The sequence below is a fragment of the Choloepus didactylus genome, chromosome 3 (genome assembly GCF_015220235.1).
Source record: "Choloepus didactylus isolate mChoDid1 chromosome 3, mChoDid1.pri, whole genome shotgun sequence".
NCBI classification, from domain to species: Eukaryota; Metazoa; Chordata; class Mammalia; order Pilosa; family Megalonychidae; genus Choloepus; species Choloepus didactylus.
Window position 1 is genome coordinate 115799429 of NC_051309.1, and position 21382 is coordinate 115820810.

At 37.4% G+C, this 21382-nt stretch overlaps 1 protein-coding gene across 6 annotated transcripts in view; it reads right to left on the bottom strand.

The window, feature by feature from the left end:
- The window catches only part of TBCK (TBC1 domain containing kinase), a 288134-nt gene that overhangs the window by 241517 nt on the left and 25235 nt on the right, over nucleotides 1-21382 (bottom strand). For 5 of the 6 annotated variants that reach the window (XM_037830400.1, XM_037830399.1, XM_037830401.1 and 2 more), the window contains exon 3: nucleotides 8001-8073. In XM_037830400.1, the coding sequence (XP_037686328.1) occupies nucleotides 8001-8073 (73 nt within the window). Of the gene's footprint in view, nucleotides 1-2693; nucleotides 2826-8000; nucleotides 8074-21382 lie in introns of all 6 variants that reach the window. The other variant, XM_037830402.1, reaches the window with a different exon arrangement.

Below are 21382 nucleotides of genomic sequence, written 5' to 3' on the forward strand. Positions count from 1 at the left end.
TACACATTTGAGGATTCAATTTTGGAGTGTGTATATATATATATATATATATATATATGGATATATATGCATCCAACAGAAATAGTGCTTATGTCCATCAAATATGTATATATAAGAATGTTAGAATGTTCATAGCAGCTCTATTCATAAAGGCCCCCAAATGGAAACAGTTCAAATGTCCATGAACAGTAGAATGGATGAATAAATTGTGGTATAGTCATACTATGGGTGCCACAGAGCAATGAAAAAAAAAAAGAAAGAAACTACAGATAGATGTAACAGAACAGATGCATCTCAAAGATATGCTGAGCAAAAGGAGATAGACACAAAAAAGAGTATGTAACGGACTACTCCATTTATATGAAAGTCCAAATTAAAATTAATCTATGGTGACCAAAGTCACAAGAGTGGATGTCTTTGGGAAATTACTGACTGCAAGGGTTACAAGAGAACTTTCCAGGGTGCTGATAACATTCGAATCCTGATGGTTCTTAGATGTTTACATATATAAGTATTCAGTGAGCTCTATAAATAAAATTTGCGCACTTTCTATATGTATGTTAAACTTCAATTTAATAATGATAATAATAATAATGATGATGATGATGATGGGAACCTTTTTCCTTTTAAATTTTGCTATTTGCAATAGCACCACCTCACTGATTCAGAACACTAAACGGTAAGTTCCTGGAAGACAAGGATCGTGATATTGCATCCCTAGTGACAGGTATGTGGAAACATGGTGAGTGTTCATTGAATGACTGAAAGAAACAAAGAGGTCTCTATCCATAAATTCTTTTCTGACAGGCTAATTTTATCAATAGCCCAAATCTTCAAAAGAGTAGGCCACTATACAAGTCCTTCAGGTTACAAGCAGCTTAACAGAATTTTAATGTAATTCCTGAAAATTACACACATATACAAATGCATGCACACATGCAATATTTACAAGTATACAGATGTAGTGAAAGTGCAAATGTACATGTAAAGATATATGTGTGTATATATGCATATGTATACAATTATATATATGTTTATGTATGTGTATTGATACATACATAGATATAGGCATGCATAGATACATAAAAGAACTAAAGACTGGTAAAGAAATCTTTGAAAGAGGAAAAATATGCACTATAAAGGTGCATGAAGGTATTACAGCCAGTCAGCATTTATATATTCTAAATATTACTCAATTAGAAATTGGACTTTTTGAAGGATTAAAGTTTTTTAAATTAAACTGGTGGATCCCTAACTTAATTGGCCAGTATTCTCTACCAAAAAAAATTGAATTTAAGAGTTAGAATATCAATTTTAGAGCATTTTATGTCAAAGTGTGGTAATACTTACTTTGGAATGAATCACAAAATGAGCAGGGTAGAGTAGAAAAGTGGGGTGCAAAGAGACTATCAATATTCCAAGGAAAGATGAATAATATAGGCCAAATCATAAAGTAAAACAGGCTTGTTTAAGGAGGTCATGATAACTACATGATAATAGCAAGAGATAAACTCAGGTTGACTTGTTGAAAAGCAAATGTAACTAAAAGGCAAAAGATTACATGAAAAACAAAGTGGCTTAATTTTTTTTTAATGAAGCAGGTTATAAAAAGTAATAAACCAAGAGGACCTATTACAAGAGGTAATATATGTGAAAGTAACAGAGCCTAGCATAAAAAAAGAAATTCAGTAGATGTTAGTAGTTATTATAAAATATTGTTAATAAAATGGTAAAATTTATTTTAGGGCAGCTAGTAGCCCACACAAAAAGAAAAAACATGAAATAGGTAAAGGATGGTACTAAACAGGTGGTGGCATAACAATGTTGTAGGTAAAATATTTACCCAATAAACACATTATTGTATACTGATGAAGAAGTATTGATTTTACAATCAAAATATTCTATCATTTTCAATAGGATATGATTTATAGTTATTTAGAAACCAACAGATGGCATATAATTGATTATGTTAATTAGTGCATCTAATTATAAGATACAGATTAAGTATAATTATTTAGTTTGACATTCTGAGATTTTAATTAAGCAGTGAAAACCTTGCCTGGATCTCAGTTATACCCTTCTAGAAAAGCATCTTCCTAAACATCTACTTCCCCTCAGTAGTTTCAAGTATAGTCTTGTCACCCCCAAATGGGTCTCTTTCCAGTGAAATGTGACTGATCAGAGAACTACTTAAAATGTGATAAAGAAAATGGCTTGAGAGTGAAGGTGGAGTGGATTATGGTGGCTTCCTCCCTCTATAACCACCACCAAACATAATGCAGCTACAATTAAATATAAATATCTAGTATCTACCCAGTAGCAAAATATCTAGTGCTATCTAGTAAATATCTAGTAATACAAGTAATTATCTATTTTGCCCATCACCTTTATTTTCCACTTTTTCTTGGTACTAGCTATAAATAACTGCATATGGAGGAAAAACTGTAGGTCAGGGAGGTGGTACAGGAAAAAGAATTTGAAACTAGGCCCCTTAAAGACAAAAATGCCTAGGAGCCTTGGCTCCTACCATTACCTTACATTTTAAAATAAGACTATCTAATATCTATTTTAGATGACTGTGACCTGTGGCTCATTATCCAACTCCAGACTGCATTCTAGAGTGTGTCCAAAATTCTTTTGAGGTATCTAATTCAGTGAGTCAGCAATCTTTTAATGGGGAAAATAAAACTTACTCCAAGTCAGTCAGATCATGTTTTCCATCAAGCTAGTCAACAGCTGCAGACATAGTCTGCTTCTTGTCAAAGTTTCCATGTATAACCTCTGCAATGCTGATGGTTCTCTGGAAAGTTTTCAAAACCATAACCCTAAAAACATATGACAAACTACATTTTATTAAAGAAACATGCCTGTATTGCCCACCAGCCTTCACTTGCAAATTTAAGGGCAAAGCAGAAACTACTGCAAGTGCCAAAACTCTCCTGAGTCTATGAGCTACATTTGCTGACACTTTTACAGATTAAGCAAAAGTACAAGCTCTGAATAATACTAATACAGAAGGGAAATACTTTCCATATAAGCACCTAGACTTAAAAGGCAAACCATTTCCTCACACTTGCTTTAAAAGAAGTGATGAAGGGATCTCTCTCTCTTTTTTTAACATTCTCTGGAAAATATTTCAGAGTTGAGATCTAAATTTCTCTACTCTTCAGTATCTTGAATCTAGCTTTAAAGTAGCAATTAAGTAGATCCACAGGCACCAAATATGAGATGACTTCAAACAAAATATTCTAAAATACTGTACTTTCTTTCCCGAAACCTACTGTTTTTAGTGGTTTAATTGAATTCCATGCCTCTATGTTGCCAACAAATAATTCTAATCATTTAACTGAAACTTGAGAAAAATATTGGCAAGCTAGAACTCTGGCACAGGTAACATATAAAAGCCACTGGCAAGACAGCAGCTCTCTCCCCAAATTAATTTCTTATATTCAAGCCTGAATGGACTCTAAAGAAAATGATGAGTAATTTTCTCCTTTAAACCAAGTTAGCAAATTATCTGCACAAATGAAATTACTTTTAAAAAGGCTCATTTGATAATTCCTCCAGGCCGTAGCACAAAATTATTATTTTCTATTTGGATAACATGAATTCTAAAAGGATTTTATCATCACTGAAAATATAAAGAGAATGCTTGAGAGGATGCTCTGAAACCTCAAGATAGTCTTAAATTATAATTAATATATTTGCAATGCAAATTACTACTGTAATGTTTTAGTACAATATTGTTTAGTTCAATGATAGCAAATTTGTCCTGAAAGAAAGTTCGAGTAAATAAATCAATACAAAAGACTCTTTAAGTTTCTAGTTTTCATTCCTCTATTCCCTGTCCCACCAATTTTATAAAATGCTTAAAATTTTCTTCAAAATATAAATCAAGTAAGATATATGACTTGGATGATGCTTACGTTTAGAAAATAACTATAAATAATTACCCGACAACTCGCAGCTTGCAGTTTTGCAATAGTTATAGGCAGATGGACAAGTAAAAATTATGGGTCTCAAATTACAGCCCTATCTAAATAGAAGATTTCCTATTGACTGCATCAGCCTTTCTTTCAGGTGCAGGGTGTTTATTTTTGGCAGTAGGGGGAAGACCTAATTTATAAGCCATAAGAACATCATCTCACTTTCCATAAACAGGTTACAGAATTAATTAACATTGCAGCACATCAACTCTGAACATGAAACCTGCTGTTACTGGAGACTAATGTAATCCAAATATGTGGAAAAGTCAAACAGTTTTCAACAAAGCTAATTTAGATAGATGGATCGGATAACAACTTGGAACTGAACCTGTCAGAATCATTTCTATTCAGAGGCAGCAAGTGCTTAATGTTATATTCCAAAATGAACAAGGAAAATACTAAATTTTAGTCTATTACCAGAATAGTTTTAAAAGTTAATACTTCTATATGCAAATGTTTAAGTGTATCTTACTTGAAGAAAGTACAAAGACTTGTAAAAGCTACTATATGTTCTATTTCAAGTAATTGAAAAAGATTAATAGAAAATGTAAATGGCATGAAAGATGATGTGAATTTTGCATTTAACCCCATTCATATTCATCTATCTCCTCAAAGAATATGCTTCCATCTGTAATAATTTATCCTCATGAAGATAAACACAAAAGCAATGAAGACAGGTGACTTCTTTAGACTACAGAAATTACTGATTTTCATTGCTGTGAGATTCATCATCTCTAAAAGATAGAAAAATGATGAAAAGCACAGAAAAGTAAAACTTTCTGTGAGGATGGATTTAATCCTGTTGGCAAAGAAATATCCAACGGTATCCTTACAAAGTACAATTGAAAGTAACAAGAAGGATAGAATTGAGGTAAAGTGATGAAAATGGAAATTTGCCTTCTGAGTCACCCTCTTCTCTCTTCTGCATCAATTATTTTAGCAAGTAAAGGAAAGATAATGGTGGGCAGGGAAGAGAACATGGAGATCAGAAGGAGCATTCTACAGTCACTACCATCCTGATGACCAGAGAACTACTATGGCTGTGGCTTATGGAGGCCTCTGGAACTGCTGAGACCACAAGACCGTGCATAACGTCAATCTTCTGGACATAGGGCAATTCCTGTCCTAGCATAGCTAAGTCCATGGAACCCCTCCTCCACCTCTAGTGCTTCTGGACATTCCCTTAATACCCTACCCTCTCTTCAAAGTGCAAACTCCTTCCTTTCATCTGTCCAAACTACCCTAAGTGAATAATGAATAATTTTAAGAACTTTAGTAATTTTTCAGTTCGTATTTAATGTTGTTTTAACATTTAACTCTTATTTTTTAAGTACTTGTGTGATCTCTGACTTCTGTGACCCATGACTGCTAGGATTCACATTCTTGTATAATCCCATCATCGAATAGGTATAACTGTTTAACCAATAGGCTATTAAAGAAATGATAGTATGTGGTCTCTAAGGCTGTGTCATAAAAGGCACTGCAGCTTCCACCTTGCTTTTCTTTCTCTCCTGGGTTGCTCAGGCTGAGAGAGACCACCATCATGCCATGAGCAAGTCAAGAGGCCTGTGGAAAGGGAGGAATTAAGCTCCTGTTAACAACTAGTACCAAATAAGTGAATCATTTGGAAACAGATCCCCTGAGCCCAGACAAGCTTTCAAATGACTTGCAGCCCCAGCTGACATCTTGACTGCAACTTAATGAGGTACCATGATCTAGAACCACCCAGCTAAGCCATCCATGAATTCCAGATGCAGAGAAATTGTATAAATGTGTATTGATACATAAATGTTATTGTTGTTTTAAGTTGCTGAGTGTTAGGTTAATTGGTGAAGTAGCGATAAGTAACTAATCCAACTTCCATATTATTTCTTCTTCTAGAAATCAAGAAATACAAAGGTATGCTACTGGAACAAGTATCTTCATTAACAACATAATATTGTGTCTACATGAGAGATTCAGAACGCAAGCCAAAAACATAACAGCTTTGTTTTGTTTTTTTCAAATGAGAAATAATTTACATTTTAAGTGTACATTTCAGTAAGTTTTGACAAAAGTATGCACCATGCAAGAAATACCCTGATCAAATGTAGAAAATGTCCATCACCCAAGAAGGTTACCTCAAGGCCACTTTCAGTCAGTCCCTGTACTACTCCCTTCCCACAACCAGGGTCAACAATTGATTTTATTTCTATCACCATAGAAGAATTTTGATTGTCCTAGGACTTCAAAAAACAGAAGTATGGAATCTTTTGTGTCTGGCTTCTTTTGCTCAGCATAAGATTGTTAAGGTTTATCCATGACATTCTGTGGATCAGTAGTTCATTCCTTTTTATTTCTGATTAATACACTACAATTGGTTTATCTATTTTCTCGCTGATGGACACTTGAGTTCTTCCCAGTTTGGGGCTACTATGAATAATGTTTTGGTAAAACTCTTGCACAAATATTCCCATGGACATGGGTTGCTTTTTTTTTTTTCTCTTTGTTAAATACCAAGGCAGGGCTAGGACTAGGGTGAGGAAAATGAGATGCTTAGGGCACAAAATTTAAGGAGGCCATGATGAATCATAAAGTAGGTGTTTCTATAACAATTTTCACCTTTTAAGGCATAGCTCTGAAATTTAATTTAGCTTTGCCATGTGTCCTTCTGTCAAGAAATCTACCATAAAAATAAAGGGTGATGGTAGGTTAATACATTCATATAAGAAATCATAAAAAATATATACCTATCAAAGCAATTATCAATATATTTTCAAATGTAATGCACAGTAAATAAAACATTAAGTTGAGAATGACTTGCTCTAGAATGATCCCTAGATTAAGGAAAATTCCCTTTTTTTACAAATGAAGAAAATGATTAAAAGACTTGTCCAAGGCTGCCTAGATTGTGCCTTTCTCATCAGACATACTGCATTCTAAATCTTCACATAAATATAACCCAGGTTCTTGTTAAAATATTTTTTTCCTAACATTTTAAAAAAAACAGCAAAATCAAGATTGGCAACATGCAAAAATTACAATTACAAAAACATAATAGTAAGGTTGAGCTATTCCTACATAAATAGAAAAGTTACTTTTATTATACTTATGGTCAAATTAAACTTTTCTAAAGAAGCAAGTAAGGCTAAGGTACACTTAATACTTGCACCTTTCATTCTAGACACTATGTAAAATCAAATCATTTAAAGTAGCAAGGAAAGCACTTTTATTCAGTTTATTTGGTTTGCTTCTATCAAATTATCACCATTTAGTAAGATGCACATTTTTTTTCCTCCCCTGAAAAGTATTTATTTTCATCTAGGATGTGGCATTGGTAGAAACTGACCAATGAGACTAAGATTATTCTTTAAACTAGGATGGATAATTACAACTTTATAAATAATCATGGCAAGAATGCATGATTGGTTTACTGCAACTTTTTTATCATTAAAGAAAGATTTTTGATGAGCTTTAAGATAATTTCAAAAAATCTGTAAAGAAAGTCATTTAATAATAAACTTGTAATAAAAGTTCAGAACACACACTCTTCTTGCAAAGAAATAGAAAGTAAATTTCTATCTGAAATAACTGAGTTTCAACTGTATCATCAAATTTTCCCAAAGCCATGATTATTATTTCTTGCCATCTCCAACATGTCCTTTACTCCACACAGTTCACTGTGTCCCAGTATCATGTGAGAAGTTACAATGTGCTTCCTTCAGAAAAATAACCTTAATCTCAGCTAGCAAAATACATAGTACTAGGAAGATTTCAAATTTTCATACATATCTTCTTTAGAAACTTTTTGTCAAGTACTTTGGAGAATGCCTACATCAAAAAAGTTGAACACTGGATAATATTAAGATCAAATTTCTATGAGGCCTGTGAGTTAAATTTCCTAAAATGAAAATTTTCACCTCGATTTCATCATTAAACAAGTAGCAGAAGAAACAAAAACCCTACAGTTCTAGTTAAAATGTCTTTTCCTTTGCCAATTTCTTCTTTTGATTTAATTGCCCCAATACACAGTACCTCACAGGTTTCCTTTCTCGAAGCAAGTCTTCCAGACTCCGTTCACAGTGCTCAGCTACCACCACCAGTCTCTCTGAGTAAAACAAAGCAAACCCACTTTATATTTAACACACATTTTTAACGAAAAATAATATACCCCACTGCAGATATAAACATATAGTACAAAATAATTTTCAAGAGCTTTTCAAACTCTATATTAATTATACAATTACCAAATATACAGAATAATTGAAAAAGCACCTAATAAAACAATACATTAAATAATTATTTTTCATCTTGTGTGAATCTCCCATGTTGTATTAGAAAAACAGATAGGAAGGTTTACTTTGGAAAAATGAAGTAATCCTTCTGACACAGACTGGGAGAAGAAAAGATAAGACGATGATATAAGGAAACTTTGAAGTGAAGGGGAACTGGGGGATCTTGGGAATTGAATCATGTCCCCACAAAAGGCAAGCTAAGGTCCCAACTCCTGGTCCTGTTGGTGTGAACTCATTTGTAAATAAGACTCCTGAATTTTTTATTAGTTAAGGCATGCCCAACTGAATGAGGGTGGGCCTTAATCCAATATGGCTAAAATCTTTATGTAGTGGTAGCTTTTTTTTTTTAATATTCATTTTATTGAGATATATTCACATACCATGCAGTCATACAAAACAAAGCGTACATTCAGTTGTTTACAGTACCATTATATAGCTGTGCATTCATCACCAAAATTAATTTTTGACATTTTCATTACCACACACAACACAAATAATAAGAATAAAAATTACAGTGAAACAGAACAATTAAAGTAAAAAAGAACACTGGTTGCCTTTTTTTTTCTTTTTTCTTCCCCCATTTTTCTACTCATCCATCCATTAACTAAACAAAGGGGGGTGTGCTCCATATGGCTTTCTCAATGACGTTTTCACCTCTCACAAGCTACATTTTTATACAATCATCTTCAAGATTCATGGGTTCTGAGTTGTAGTTTGATAGTTTCAGGTATTTACTGCTAGCTATTCCAATTCATTAGAACCTAAAAAGGTTTGTCTATATTGTGCATAAGAGTGCCCACCAGAGTGACCTCTCAGCAACTTTTGGAATCTCTTTGCCCCTGAAGCTTATTTCATTTCCTTTCACATCCCCCTTTTGGTCAAGAAGATGTTCTCCATCCCACGATGCCGGTCTACATTCCTCCCAGGAGTCATATTCCATGTTGCCAGGGAGATTCACTCCCCTGGGTGTCTGATCCCACGTAGGGGGGAGGGCAGTGATTTCACCTTTCAAGTTGGCTCAGCTAGAGAGCAAGGGCCACATCTGAGCAACAAAGAGGCATTCGGGAGGAAGCTCTTAGGCACAATTATAGGGAGGCCTAGCCTCTCCTTTGCAGCAACAGTCTTCCCAAGGACAAATCCCGTAGTAGAGGGCTCAATCCATCAAACCACCAGTCCCCTATGTCTGTGGGCATATCAGCAACCATCAAGGTAGGGCAAGCCAATACCCCTGCATTCCCCACCAGCTCCTCAAGGGAGCTCTGCATATTTTTTTCCTTGTTTTTTTTTTCTAAATCAACTGTATGAAAAATAAAAAAATTAAAAACAAACATACAATAAAAGAACATTTCAAAGAGACCATAACAAGGGAGTAACAAAAAGAACTAACCTAAGATAACTACTTTACTTCCAACATGTTCCTACTCTACCCCAAGAAAGTAACCTAATATAGCAACATTTCTGTGAACTTGTTCCTACTATACCCAGCAGAAATTAACAGACCATAGTCATTCCTGGGCATTTCCAGAACGATAAATTTACCCATGATAGCTTACCTGTTCTTCTTGGATTATTGTTCCCCCTTCCTTAATTGCTCTCTATCGCTAGTTCCCCTACATTCTACATTATAAACCATTTGCTTTACATTTTTCAAAGTTCACATTAGTGGTAGCATATAATATATGTCTTTTTGTGCCTGGTTTATTTCGCTCAGCATTATGTCTTCAAGGTTCATCCATGTTGTCATACGTTTCACGACATCATTCCTTCTTACTGCCGTGTAGTATTCCATCATGTGTATATACCACATTTTATTTATCCACTCATCTGTTGAAGGACATATGGGTTGTTTCCATCTCTTGGCAATTGTGAATAGTGCTGCTATGAACATTGGCGTGCAGATATCTGTTCGTGTCACTGCTTTCCGATCTTCTGGGTATATACTGAGAAGTGCAATCGCTGGATCGAAGGGTATCTCTATATCTAGTTTTCTAAGGAACTGCCAGACTGACTTCCAGAGTGGCTGAACCATTATACAGTCCCACCAACAATGAATAAGAGTTCCAATTTCTCCACATCCCCTCCAGCATTTGTAGTTTCCTGTTTGTTTAATGGCAGTCATTCCAATTGGTGTGAGATGGTATCTCATTGTGGTCTTAATTTACATCTCTCTAATAGCTAGTGAAGCTGAACATTTTTTCATGTGTTACTTGGCCATTTGTATTTCCGCTTCAGAGAACTGTCTTTTCATATCTTTTGTCCATTTTATAATTGGCCTGTCTGTACTATCATCATTGAGTTGTAGGATTTCTTTATATATGCAAGATATCAGTCTTTTGTCAGATACATGGTTTCCAAAAATTTTTTCCCATTGCGTTGGCTGCCTCTTTACCTTTTTAACAAATTCCTTTGAGGTGCAGAAACTTCTAAGCTTGAGGAGTTCCCATTTATCTATTTTTTCTTTTGTTGCTTGTGCTTTGGGTGTAAAGTCTACCAAGTGGCTACCTAATAGAAGGTCTTGAAGATGTTTTCCTACATTATCTTCTAGGAGTTCTATGGTACTTTCTTTTATATTGAGATCTTTCATCCATTTTGAGTTAATTTTTGTGTAGGGGGTGAGGTAGGGGTCCTCTTTCATTCTTTTGGATATGGATATCCAACTCTCCCAGCCCCATTTGTTGAAAAGACCATTATGACCCAGTTCAGTGACTTTGGGGGCCTTATCAAAGATCAGTCAGCCATAGATCTGGGGGTCTATCTCCGAATTCTCAATTCGATTCCATTGATCTAATATGTCTGTCTTTGTGCCAGTATCATGCTGTTCTGACAACTGTGGCTTTATAATAAGCTTCAAAGTCAGGGAGTGTAAGTCCTCCCACTTTGTTTTGGTTTTTTAGAGTGTCTTTAGCAATTTGAGGCATCTTCCCTTTCCAAATAAATTTGATAACTAGCTTTTCCAAGTCTGCAAAGTAGGTTGTTGGAATTTTGATTGGGATTGCATTGAATCTGTAGATGACTTTGGGTAGAATTGACATCTTAATGACATTTAGCCTTCCTATCCATGAACATGGACTATTTTTCCATCTTTTAAGGTCCTCTTCTAATTCTTTTAATAGAGTTATGTAGTTTTCTTTGTATAGGTCTTTTACATCTTTGGTTAAGTTTATTCCTAGGTACTTGATTTTTTTAGTTGCTATTGAAAATGGTATCTTTTTCTGGAGTGTGTCTTCAGTTTGTTCATTTCTAGCATATAGAAACATTACTGACTTCTGTGCATTAATCTTGTATCCCGCTACTTTGCTAAATTTGTTTATTAGCTCTAGTAGCTGTATCGTCGATTTCTCAGGGTTTTCCAGATATAAGATCATATCATCTGCAAACAATGACAGTTTTACTTCTTCCTTCCCAATTTGGATGCCTTTTATTTCTTTGTCTTGCCAGATTGCCCTGGCTAGCACTTCCAGCACAATGTTGAATAACAGTGGTGATAGTGGGCATCCTTGTCTTGTTCCTGATCTTAGAGGAGAGGCTTTCAGTCTCTCACCATTGAGTACTATGCTGGCTGTGGGTTTTTCATATATGCTCTTTATCATGTTGAGGAAGTTTCCTTCAATTCCTACCTTTTGAAGTGTTTTTATCAAAAACAGATGTTGGATTTTGTCGAATGCTTTTTCAGCATCTATTGAGATGATCACTTGATTTTCCCCTTTTGACTTGTTAATGTGTTGTAATACATTGATTGATTTTCTTATGCTGAACCATCCTTGCATGCCTGGAATGAACCCCACTTGGTCATGGTGTATGATTTTTTTAATGTGTCTTTGGATTCGATTTGCAAGTATTTTGTTGAGGATTTTTGCAGCTATATTCATTAGGGAGATTGGCCGGTAGTTTTCCTTTTTTGTAAAATCTTCGCCTGGTTTTGGTATCAGATTGATGTTAGCTGCATAAAATGAGTTAGGTAGTGTTCCATTTTCTTCAATGTTTTGAAAGAGTTTAAGTAAGATTGGTGTCAGTTCTTTCTGGAAAGTTTGGTAGAATTCCCCTGTGAAGCCATCTGGCCCTGGGCATTTATTTGTGGGAAGATTTTTGAGGACTGATTGGATCTCTTTACTTGTGATGGGTTGATTGAGGTCTTCTGTTTCTTCTCCGGTCAGTCTAGGTTGTTCATATGTTTCCAGGAAATTGTCCATTTCCTCTACATTATCCAGTTTGTTGGCATACAGTTGTCCATAGTATCCTCTTATAATTTTTTTAATTTCCTTGGGATCTGCAGTAATGTCATCTTTCTCATTCATTATTTTGTTTATATGGGTCTTCTCTCTTTTTGATTTTGTCAGTCTAGCTAGGGGTTTGTCAATCTTGTTGATCTTCTCAAGGAACCAACTGTTGGTGTTATTTATCCTCCCTATTGTTTTTTTGCTCTCTATGTCATTTATTTCTGCTTTAATCCTTGTTATTTCTTTTCTTCTACTTGGGTTAGGATTGGTTTGCTGTTCATTTTCTAGCTTCTTCAGTTGATCCATTAGTTCTTTGATTTTGGCTCTTTCTTCCTTTTTAATATATGCGTTTAGTGCTATAAATTTCCCCCTCAGTAGGGCTTTTGCGGTACATAGGTTTTGGTATGTTGTGTTCTCATTTTCATTTGTCTCTATATATTTAGCAATTTCTCTTGCTATTTCTTCTTTAACCCACTGATTGTTTAGGTGCGGGACACTGATTACGTGCTTCAACTTGGCGGGCCTGGGCCAGGGGACCGGATCCGCCCCTGGGGAGGGTGGTGGGCACAGGCGACAGCGCCCTCCACAGCCCCCCAGGCCTGGGAAAGTGAGGCCGGAGGCAGGCCCCATTTCCTCACCCAAAATACCACCGTTAGGGGAGGCTTGCCGGAGGGAACCGCCTTTTCCCCACCCCCTTATCTTGCCCGGACACTCCCCGTTGCCAGTGCAACTCCCATCACCACCAGTGCGCATACATTGTTGCCAGACACCGTTGCCAGAGCAACTCCCGCCCCTTTTCAAACAACCTCCGTGCTCTCTTAGAACCAATCCTAACCTCCGCACCCTCTCAGAACCAATCCTAGCCTTTATCCCCTCAGCATTGGCTTGTAACAACCCCCGCCCTCTATGCCAGCCTATATAACCTGTGCTCACCCCTAATAAACTCTCTTGGCTTCTTCACCCTCAAAGAACCGTGTCCTGCCTGTTCCTTCTCGCCGCCCTCCACACCTTGCACGCCTCCGCCGGGGACCGGGCCCAGTCCCCCGCCTCGCCCTCGCCTCCGGGAAAGAGCCCCCGCCGCCGGTACCCTCCGAGCAACGCCGAGAGCCGAGGGTTCAGCAACCGGCCGCCCCCCCCCCCCCCCAGACAAATCAACTGCGACCGCATTTAGGAGTGTGTTGTTTAACCTCCAGGTATTTGTGAATTTTCTAAGTCTCTGGTGGTTATTGACTTCTAATTGTATTCCATTGTGGTCAGAGAATGTGCTTTGAATAATTTCAATCTTTTTAAATTTTTTGAGCCTTGTTTTATGTCCCAGCATATGATCTCTTCTGGAGAAAGTTCCATGAGCATGAGAAGTATGTGTATCCTGGTGATTTGGGATGTAATGTTCTATATATGTCTGTTAAATCCAATTCATTTAGCAGATTCTTTAGGTTTTCAATTTCCTTATTGTTCTTCTGTCTGGCTGATCTATCTATAGGAGAGAGTGATGTGTTGAAGTCTCCCACAATTATTGTGGAAACATCAATTGCTTCCTTTACTTTTGCCAGTGTTTCTCTCATGTATTTTGTGGCACCTTGATTCGGTGCATAAACATTTATGATTATTATTTCTTCTTGTTGAATTGCCCCTTTTATTAGTATGTAGTGGCCTTCTTTGTCTCTCAAAACATCACTGCATTTAAAGTCTATTTTATCTGAGATTAATATTGCTACACCTGCTTTCTTTTGGCTGTAGCTTGCATGAAATATTTTTTTCCATCCTTTCACTTTCCATTTCTTTGTTTCCCTGTGTCTAAGATGAGTTTCTTGTATGCAGCATATTGATGGTTCATTTTTTTTTGATCCATTCTGTGAATCTATACTTTGTAATTGGTGAGTTTAATCCATTTACATTCAATGTTATAACCGTGAAGGCATTTCTTGAATCAGCCATCTTATACTTTGGTTTATGTTTGTTGTATATATTTTTCCCTCTCTCTATTAATATCCTTTAATGTACCCATACCGAATCTCTTTAGTACCGAACCTTTCTCCATGTCTCTCTCTCCTTTCTTTGTTTCTCTGTCTGTAGGGCTCCCTTTAGTGTCTCCAGTAGGGCAGGTCTCTTGTTAGCAAATTCTCTCAGCATTTGTTTGTCTGTGAAAAATTTAAGCTCTCCCTCAAATTTGAAGGAGAGCTTTGCTGGATAAAGTATTCTTGGTTGGAAATTTTTCTCACTCAGAATTTTAAATATGTCGTGCTACTGCCTTCTCGCCTCCATGGTGGCTGCTGAGTAGTCACTACTTAGTCTTATGCTGTTTCCTTTGTATGTGGTGAATTGCTTTTCTCTTGCTGCTTTCAGAACTTGCTCCTTCTCTTCCGTATTTGACAGTGTGATCAGAATATGTCTTGGGGTGGGTTTATTTGGATTTACTCTATTTGGAGTTCGCTGGGCATTTATGATTTGTGTCTTTATCGTGTTTAGAAGCTTGGGAAGTTTTCCCCAACAATTTCTTTGAATACTCTTCCTAGACCTTTACCCTTTTCTTCTCCATCTGGAACACAAATGAGTCTTATATTTGGATGTTTTATATTCTCTATGATATCCCTGAGGTCCATTTCAATTTTTTCAATTTTTTTCCCCATTCTTTCTTTTGTGCTTTCATTTTCCATTCTGTCATCTTCCAGGTCACTGATTCGTTGTTCAACTTCCTCTAGTCTTGTACTATGAGTATCCAGAATCTTTTTAATTTGGTCAACAATTTCTTTAATTTCCATAAGATCATCTATTTTTTTATTTAGTCTTGCAATGTCTTCTTTATGCTCTTCTAGGGTCTTCTTGATGTCCTTTATATCCTGTTCCATGCTTTTCTTGATGTCCTTTATATCCTGTGCCATGGTCTCATTGTTCATCTTTAGTTCTTTGATTAGTTGCTCTAGTTACTGTATCTCTTCTGATCTTTTGATTTGGGTACTTGGGCTTGGGTTATCCATATCGTCTGGTTTTTTCATATGCTTTAAAATTTTCTGTTGTTTTTGGCCTCTTGGCATTTCCTTAACTTGATAGGGTTCTTTTAGGATTTGCAGACCAATTGAAATCCTTATCCCTAATTTGTCAGATCTACAGCTTCGTGGAGTAGACTTTCTCTGACTAACCAGCAGGTGGCATCCACAAGCCATCTGTTCCCCTCAAGCCAGTTCTCCCCTGCTTTGCCTCTGTGGTGAGTGGGGGAATAAGTCTTGTGGGGTCCAATTGGTGTACCAAGATTGCGTGTGTAGTTGGTGTTGCCCACCCTGTATAAGGGGCGTGTGTCTGGGCGGTCAGGGAGGGGCGGTGGCTCTAACAATCAAATCTCCCTGGTGTTCTTGGAGTTTTAAAGCTGCTGCTATAGTCTAATCCTTCAGTTCAGTCCTGCCATAGTTTGTCTCTGCCACTGACCCACAAGTCCTTGATATTGGCGTATGGCTCCTGAAACTTGCAAGTGGGTCCCTCTTCCAGGCTTTGCACCCCCTGGTCCTCTGTTGAGGGATGACTGTGCTATGTCACAGGTGAGTGCTGTCCCCCCAGGGAAGTTCTGAGCTGCTGGTCTGTGTAGGGAGGCTCCCAGTCTGATGAAATGATGTCTGAATGGCGCTTGTTAATTCACACTGCTCCACCTTCCCAACTCTGGGACATCCAGCTGAGGGTGCAGGGAAGGCTAATGTCCATGCCCAATTTTGTGTTGTACTTGTGTTATTGGAAGCACTTCTGTCACACTCGGTTGTCTGGGGAAGGTCTGGGCTATGGGGCTGGTGATGGGCAGGAGTGTTTCTTGTCCACCAGGATGATGGCTGTGAGTGAACACCCCCTTTTTCTTGGGAAGTTGTGGTGTTCAGTGAAGTTTCTCAGCCACTGGATTATTGCCTTTTGTCTCACAGCTCTCTTAATTCTGCTCTTGTCTTGACCTGCCCAAATTGCAAGTCTTTGAGGCTTTCTGTATTGGGCTTCTTAGAGAAACTGTTTTAGAAAAAGAAGAAAATATTAAAAAAAAAAAAAAAAAAAAAAAGGGCCCTCCTGGCAGATCTAATGGGTTATTGAAATGCTAAGAGACAAAGCAATTAGGGCTATTAAGGAAAGATCCAGGGGCAGAGAGATCAGTTTTTCTTTGGGATTTGCAAATGAGCCTCAGGGCCTCAGCTCTGCCCTTCCCCTTCCTATGTTCACCAGAACTCCAAAAAGCCTCCACTTTAATTTTTGAGTTTTTCTTGCTGTTTTTTGCTATGTCTCTCTTCTCTGCTGGGCTGGCTGCTCTCAGATTCTCTGGCATCTGGTCTCAGTCTATCTATGGTTGGAGTTTGGATCAGTAGAATGAGTTTTCAATAAGAGCTGCCACTGCAGTTCTCCCTTCTCCTTCCCAGCGCTGACAGCCCCTCCTCCCACAGGACTGAGCCTGGCAGGGAGGGGCACGGTTCCCCTGGCCACAAAAACTTACAGACTTCGCTGATCTCAACAGTTTCACGTTTTCATGAGTATTGTATGAAGCATGCCCAAAGTCAGATTGCTCTGCGGTGTCCAGTCCCTGCTGTTCCTGACTTTCTACCTACTTCCCTGGAGGAGTAACTAAAACATACACCTCACCAATCCAGAATCTTGCCCCACCCCCTGTAGTAGTAGCCTTTTAAATGTAACCTTAAAACTGTAAGCAAGCTGTGAATTTGAGCCTTAGTCTCACAGAGGAGCAATATGTAAATGCAAAGTCTGCACCAAGATATGAATAAGCTTTCATCTATCATCCCAGACTTGGAAGCACCATGCCCTAGTTATCACAGAGAATGTAATCCTAAAATAGTAAATAACTGAGAGAAGGAACTAATGAAGTTCTCCAAACCCCTGTTACCTCTTACCCAAGATGACTGTCTTTCTTTGTCTTTAACCTGCCATAAAATCAATTGAAAAATCACCATAGGGAGGCAGATTTGGGAAGTTTCCCCTGTCCTCCAGCCAGCATAAATAAACCTCTTTTTCCTCCTCAGCCCATTCAGTGTGTCTGTACATTTAAGCCATGCTGAGCAATGGACCCAGATTTCGGGGCCCTCATATACATATATAAGTAAAGGAAACTGGGCACAGAAAGAGAAGGCAGGAGAGAAGAAAGAAGCCAGAAGTCAACAGAACCATGAAGAGAAAGGAGAGGAAATCGCCATGTGATGGCAAAGCCAAGGAACCCTAAAAATTGCTGGCCAGCTAGAAGATACCAATCCCAGGAGGAAGCAAGCCTCTCAAACCATGAACCAATAAATTTCTGTTGTTAAGCCAGCCCATTGTACGGTATTTGTTTTAACAGTCAAGAAAACAAAACAGGGGAGTTAAGGAACAGATTGCCTTGAGAATCTTATTTAAACAAAAGGTCTTTGAAACTGAGTTCAGAAATCTGAAAAAAGTAGAAATGTTCTGAATCAGGGATTGTTTGCAACATCATTGGGCCTGATGATATTAAATAATATAAAATTGTGGTAGGCACAATCAATATCCTGATGGGATCTTTATTTTCCAAAAGATTACCTGTCTTAAAATAGTTCTGAGGGCTGGCCATACCTTTTTTGCCCCCCACATCAGCTGTCTGACATAGTAGCAGATTAGCATATATATATATTTTTAATTAAATTCAGTTTTATTGAAATATATTCACATACCATACAATCATTCATGGTGTACAATCAACAGTTCACAGTACCATCATACAGTTATGCATTCATCACCCCAATCTATTCTTGAACATTTTCCTTTAATCAGAAAGAATCAGAATAAGAATAAAAAATAAAAGTAAAAAAAGAACACCCAAATCATCTGCCCCCAATCCCACCCTATTTTTCATTTAGTTTTTGTGCCCATTTTTCTACTCATCCATCCATACAGTAGATAAAGGGAGTGTGATGCACAAGGTTTTCACAATCTCACTGTCACCCCTTGTAATCTACATTGTTATACAATTGTCTTCAGGAGTCTATAGACTACTGGGTTGGAGTTTGATAGTTTCTGGTATTTGCTTCTAGCTATTTCAATACATTAAAACCTAAGAGGTATTATCTATATAGTGCATAAAAATGTCCACCAGAGTGCAGCATATAAATTTTTAAATTAACACTGACAATGTAAGAATGTAAGAGGAACAAGAGAAAAATATAACCGAGTTTATATGAGGTTAGGAATTTGATCAGCTTATTTCAGAAGAGATTAAGGGATTAAAACAAATTAGGGTGCTGGTGAGTACTGATGCAAAATGGGTTCCAGACTGGATAAGGAAGGTTAAAACAAAATACTGATGACAGATCGAGACATGATGAAGAAGTAAAGTACAAAGGAGTTGGGAATAGTGATAACCACAAAGACAAGGCTGGGAAAAGTAAAAAAGTAGCAAAATAGCAAAATGAGATAGCAGAAGGCAGGAAAGGGGAAATTTAGAGCAGGAGATCTAGTATATACAATAACTCTCAGTAACAACTGGCTCTGAGAAATGGAAAAAAAAACATTTTAAAATTTTAAAATATGGTTTACTCAATCTGGAAGAACATCATTAGCAAAAGAATTCAATATTTTCCTACCCTTGATTTTTCATTAAAGCAGCAGCAAACTCTGTTTAGTGGATTCTTTTAAAAAATCATTTTTGTGACTAGCAGATGATCTCTTTAGGCAGTTCATTGTGATGAAGTTTGAGAACAAAGAATCCGACATTAACAGAGATTTCTAGCCTTGCAGGACATGATGTGCTATATTTGTTACCAGACCAAGGTGGTGGATTCTTTGCCCAATGGGCTCAAATGACAAATTCTTGAGACAGCAGGGTTTCAAAGAGAGGAAGCGTTTATTGCTAAGCACGAAGTAGGAGAGCCGATGGCCTTTCAGCAAAAAATCCGTCTCCCCAAACTGCAGTAATTTTGATAGTTTTATAGTATCAAAAGATGAGCAGGTTTTAGGATAATGAGCACAATGGCCTCAGATGATGTAATTGGAGGTGATTTAATTATTAAGCATGCACAAATTGATTACATGCTTAGTCACAGAATGTATGTAAGAAAAGGTGGCCTTAATATGATCATGGGCATGATTTTTAGTATTATAATGAGGTATAGAAGACTTGTAGGTTAAAGTCCAAGCTACTGCACATGCCAGGCGGGCCCATTTTGGTTAGATCCAGCTTCAGTTACCAAGATAACTTTGGACTTGGGGTGGGTTAATTCCGGGCTGACCCAAGACCCTTCATAAATAAACTTTAGGGGCTGTCTTTAGTGATCCTAAGACTTTGAAATCAAAAAACTGGATAAATGAATACAAGTGAAGGTTAGTCACAAGGTTTTTGCAATCACAAGGGCACAAGATAAAGGCTATACAATCATTATCAGACCTCTATTTCCCCTATCTTCCTTTCTCAAATCCAAAGAGGCAAAACGTCCTGTTATTTCAAGGTAAGGCAGGCCAGAATAGAGTACTATGGGCAGGACAGGGGTGTTGGTCAGTTCAAATGGAGCATCAGCATCAAGCCATAGGTAGCCAGATGGAGACCAAGAAGGAGGGGGCCTAGCGAAAGGAAAACCAAATCCTATCAAAACCAGATGAGATAGACAGGCGGAGGCAGGAAGGAGGGCCTGGGTAGGAGAACCAGACCGTAATTCTCAGAATCGGCTGAGATAGCCAGAAGGAGGAAAAGGAGGGGTTAAGCCAGGATTGGGGGGAGAATGGGAATTTCCATCCCCAACCTTGGCCTAAAGCATAGCAACAGGTTAACATATAAAACCTGAACATAACTCAACCCAGCATGGCCCCTCTCTTGGGGCCCGCCTGTGCTGACCTCTCCAGCGTGTGTTCCTTCTTACCAACCTTTGCTATTTCCCCATGTGTCAGCCTTTTCAAATCAACTTTACTATTTGCTACTACTCCCCTTGTCCCTGAATTCTTTCTTGAGAGAATAAAATGAGCCTGCCCCAGAGCTCACCTCAGGTGTCAACTGGGCTCCGGCAACAAAGGCAGGTGGATTACAGTTCAGATTTCAGGTATTTCCCTCTATCTACTCTAATATATCAGAAAGTAAAAAGGAATATCTATATAATGATTCAGTAATCATAATCAGCCCTTAAATCCTAACTTTTTGCTTACAATATTTTAGAAGTTGAAACTAGCCAAGGTGATGGAATTATATAGAATGATCTGAAATGCAAAAATTAAAAATGCTATATATGAAAGTTACAAATTTCACATGAAAGATTCTAAGCGGTCTAAACAGTGATTTAGAGAAAACTAAATCTGAAAGAACAATTAGAAAAGAAAAAAGAAAAAGAAAAATGGAAAGAAAATCATGAAATAAAAGGTCTACTTCTCAGTAAAGGAAAGAACATGCAAAGTTGAATTCAAAGCAATTTAGTAGAACTGTGAAGTTCCACAAGGAAAAAGCAGATAACACTGACTATCAGAAAAGCAAAATGGGAAGCTGCATTTTTTTTTTGCTGTCCCTGTTACCACATTCTTTCAGTTTTCCTTACACCTATCTGGCTACCTCTCTTCAGTCTTCTGTTGACTGGCACCTCTCCTACCTAAATTTAGCTCTGTAAACTAAAACCTAAAAAAGTCCAGCGTCCAGTAACTGCTAACTGCTTCCAGTTACTGGACTTTTAATTCTGGGTCTCCAAACTGTGTTTACTCCTCATTCACTCCTACATCTGAAAACTCGCAGATTTTATCTCAAAGACAGAACTCTCTTCTAAACTCCAGGATTCTATAGTCAGCCTCCTACTTTAAAATAAGTTGCCTCAAATTCAACACAACCAAAACCAAATTTATAGTCTGCTCTTCAAGCCTGTTCCTTTCTTGTACTATCTTAGTACACTATCTAGTCAACTAGAAATTTACCTTGGACCTCTATTTCCCCTATCTTCCTTTTTCAAATCCA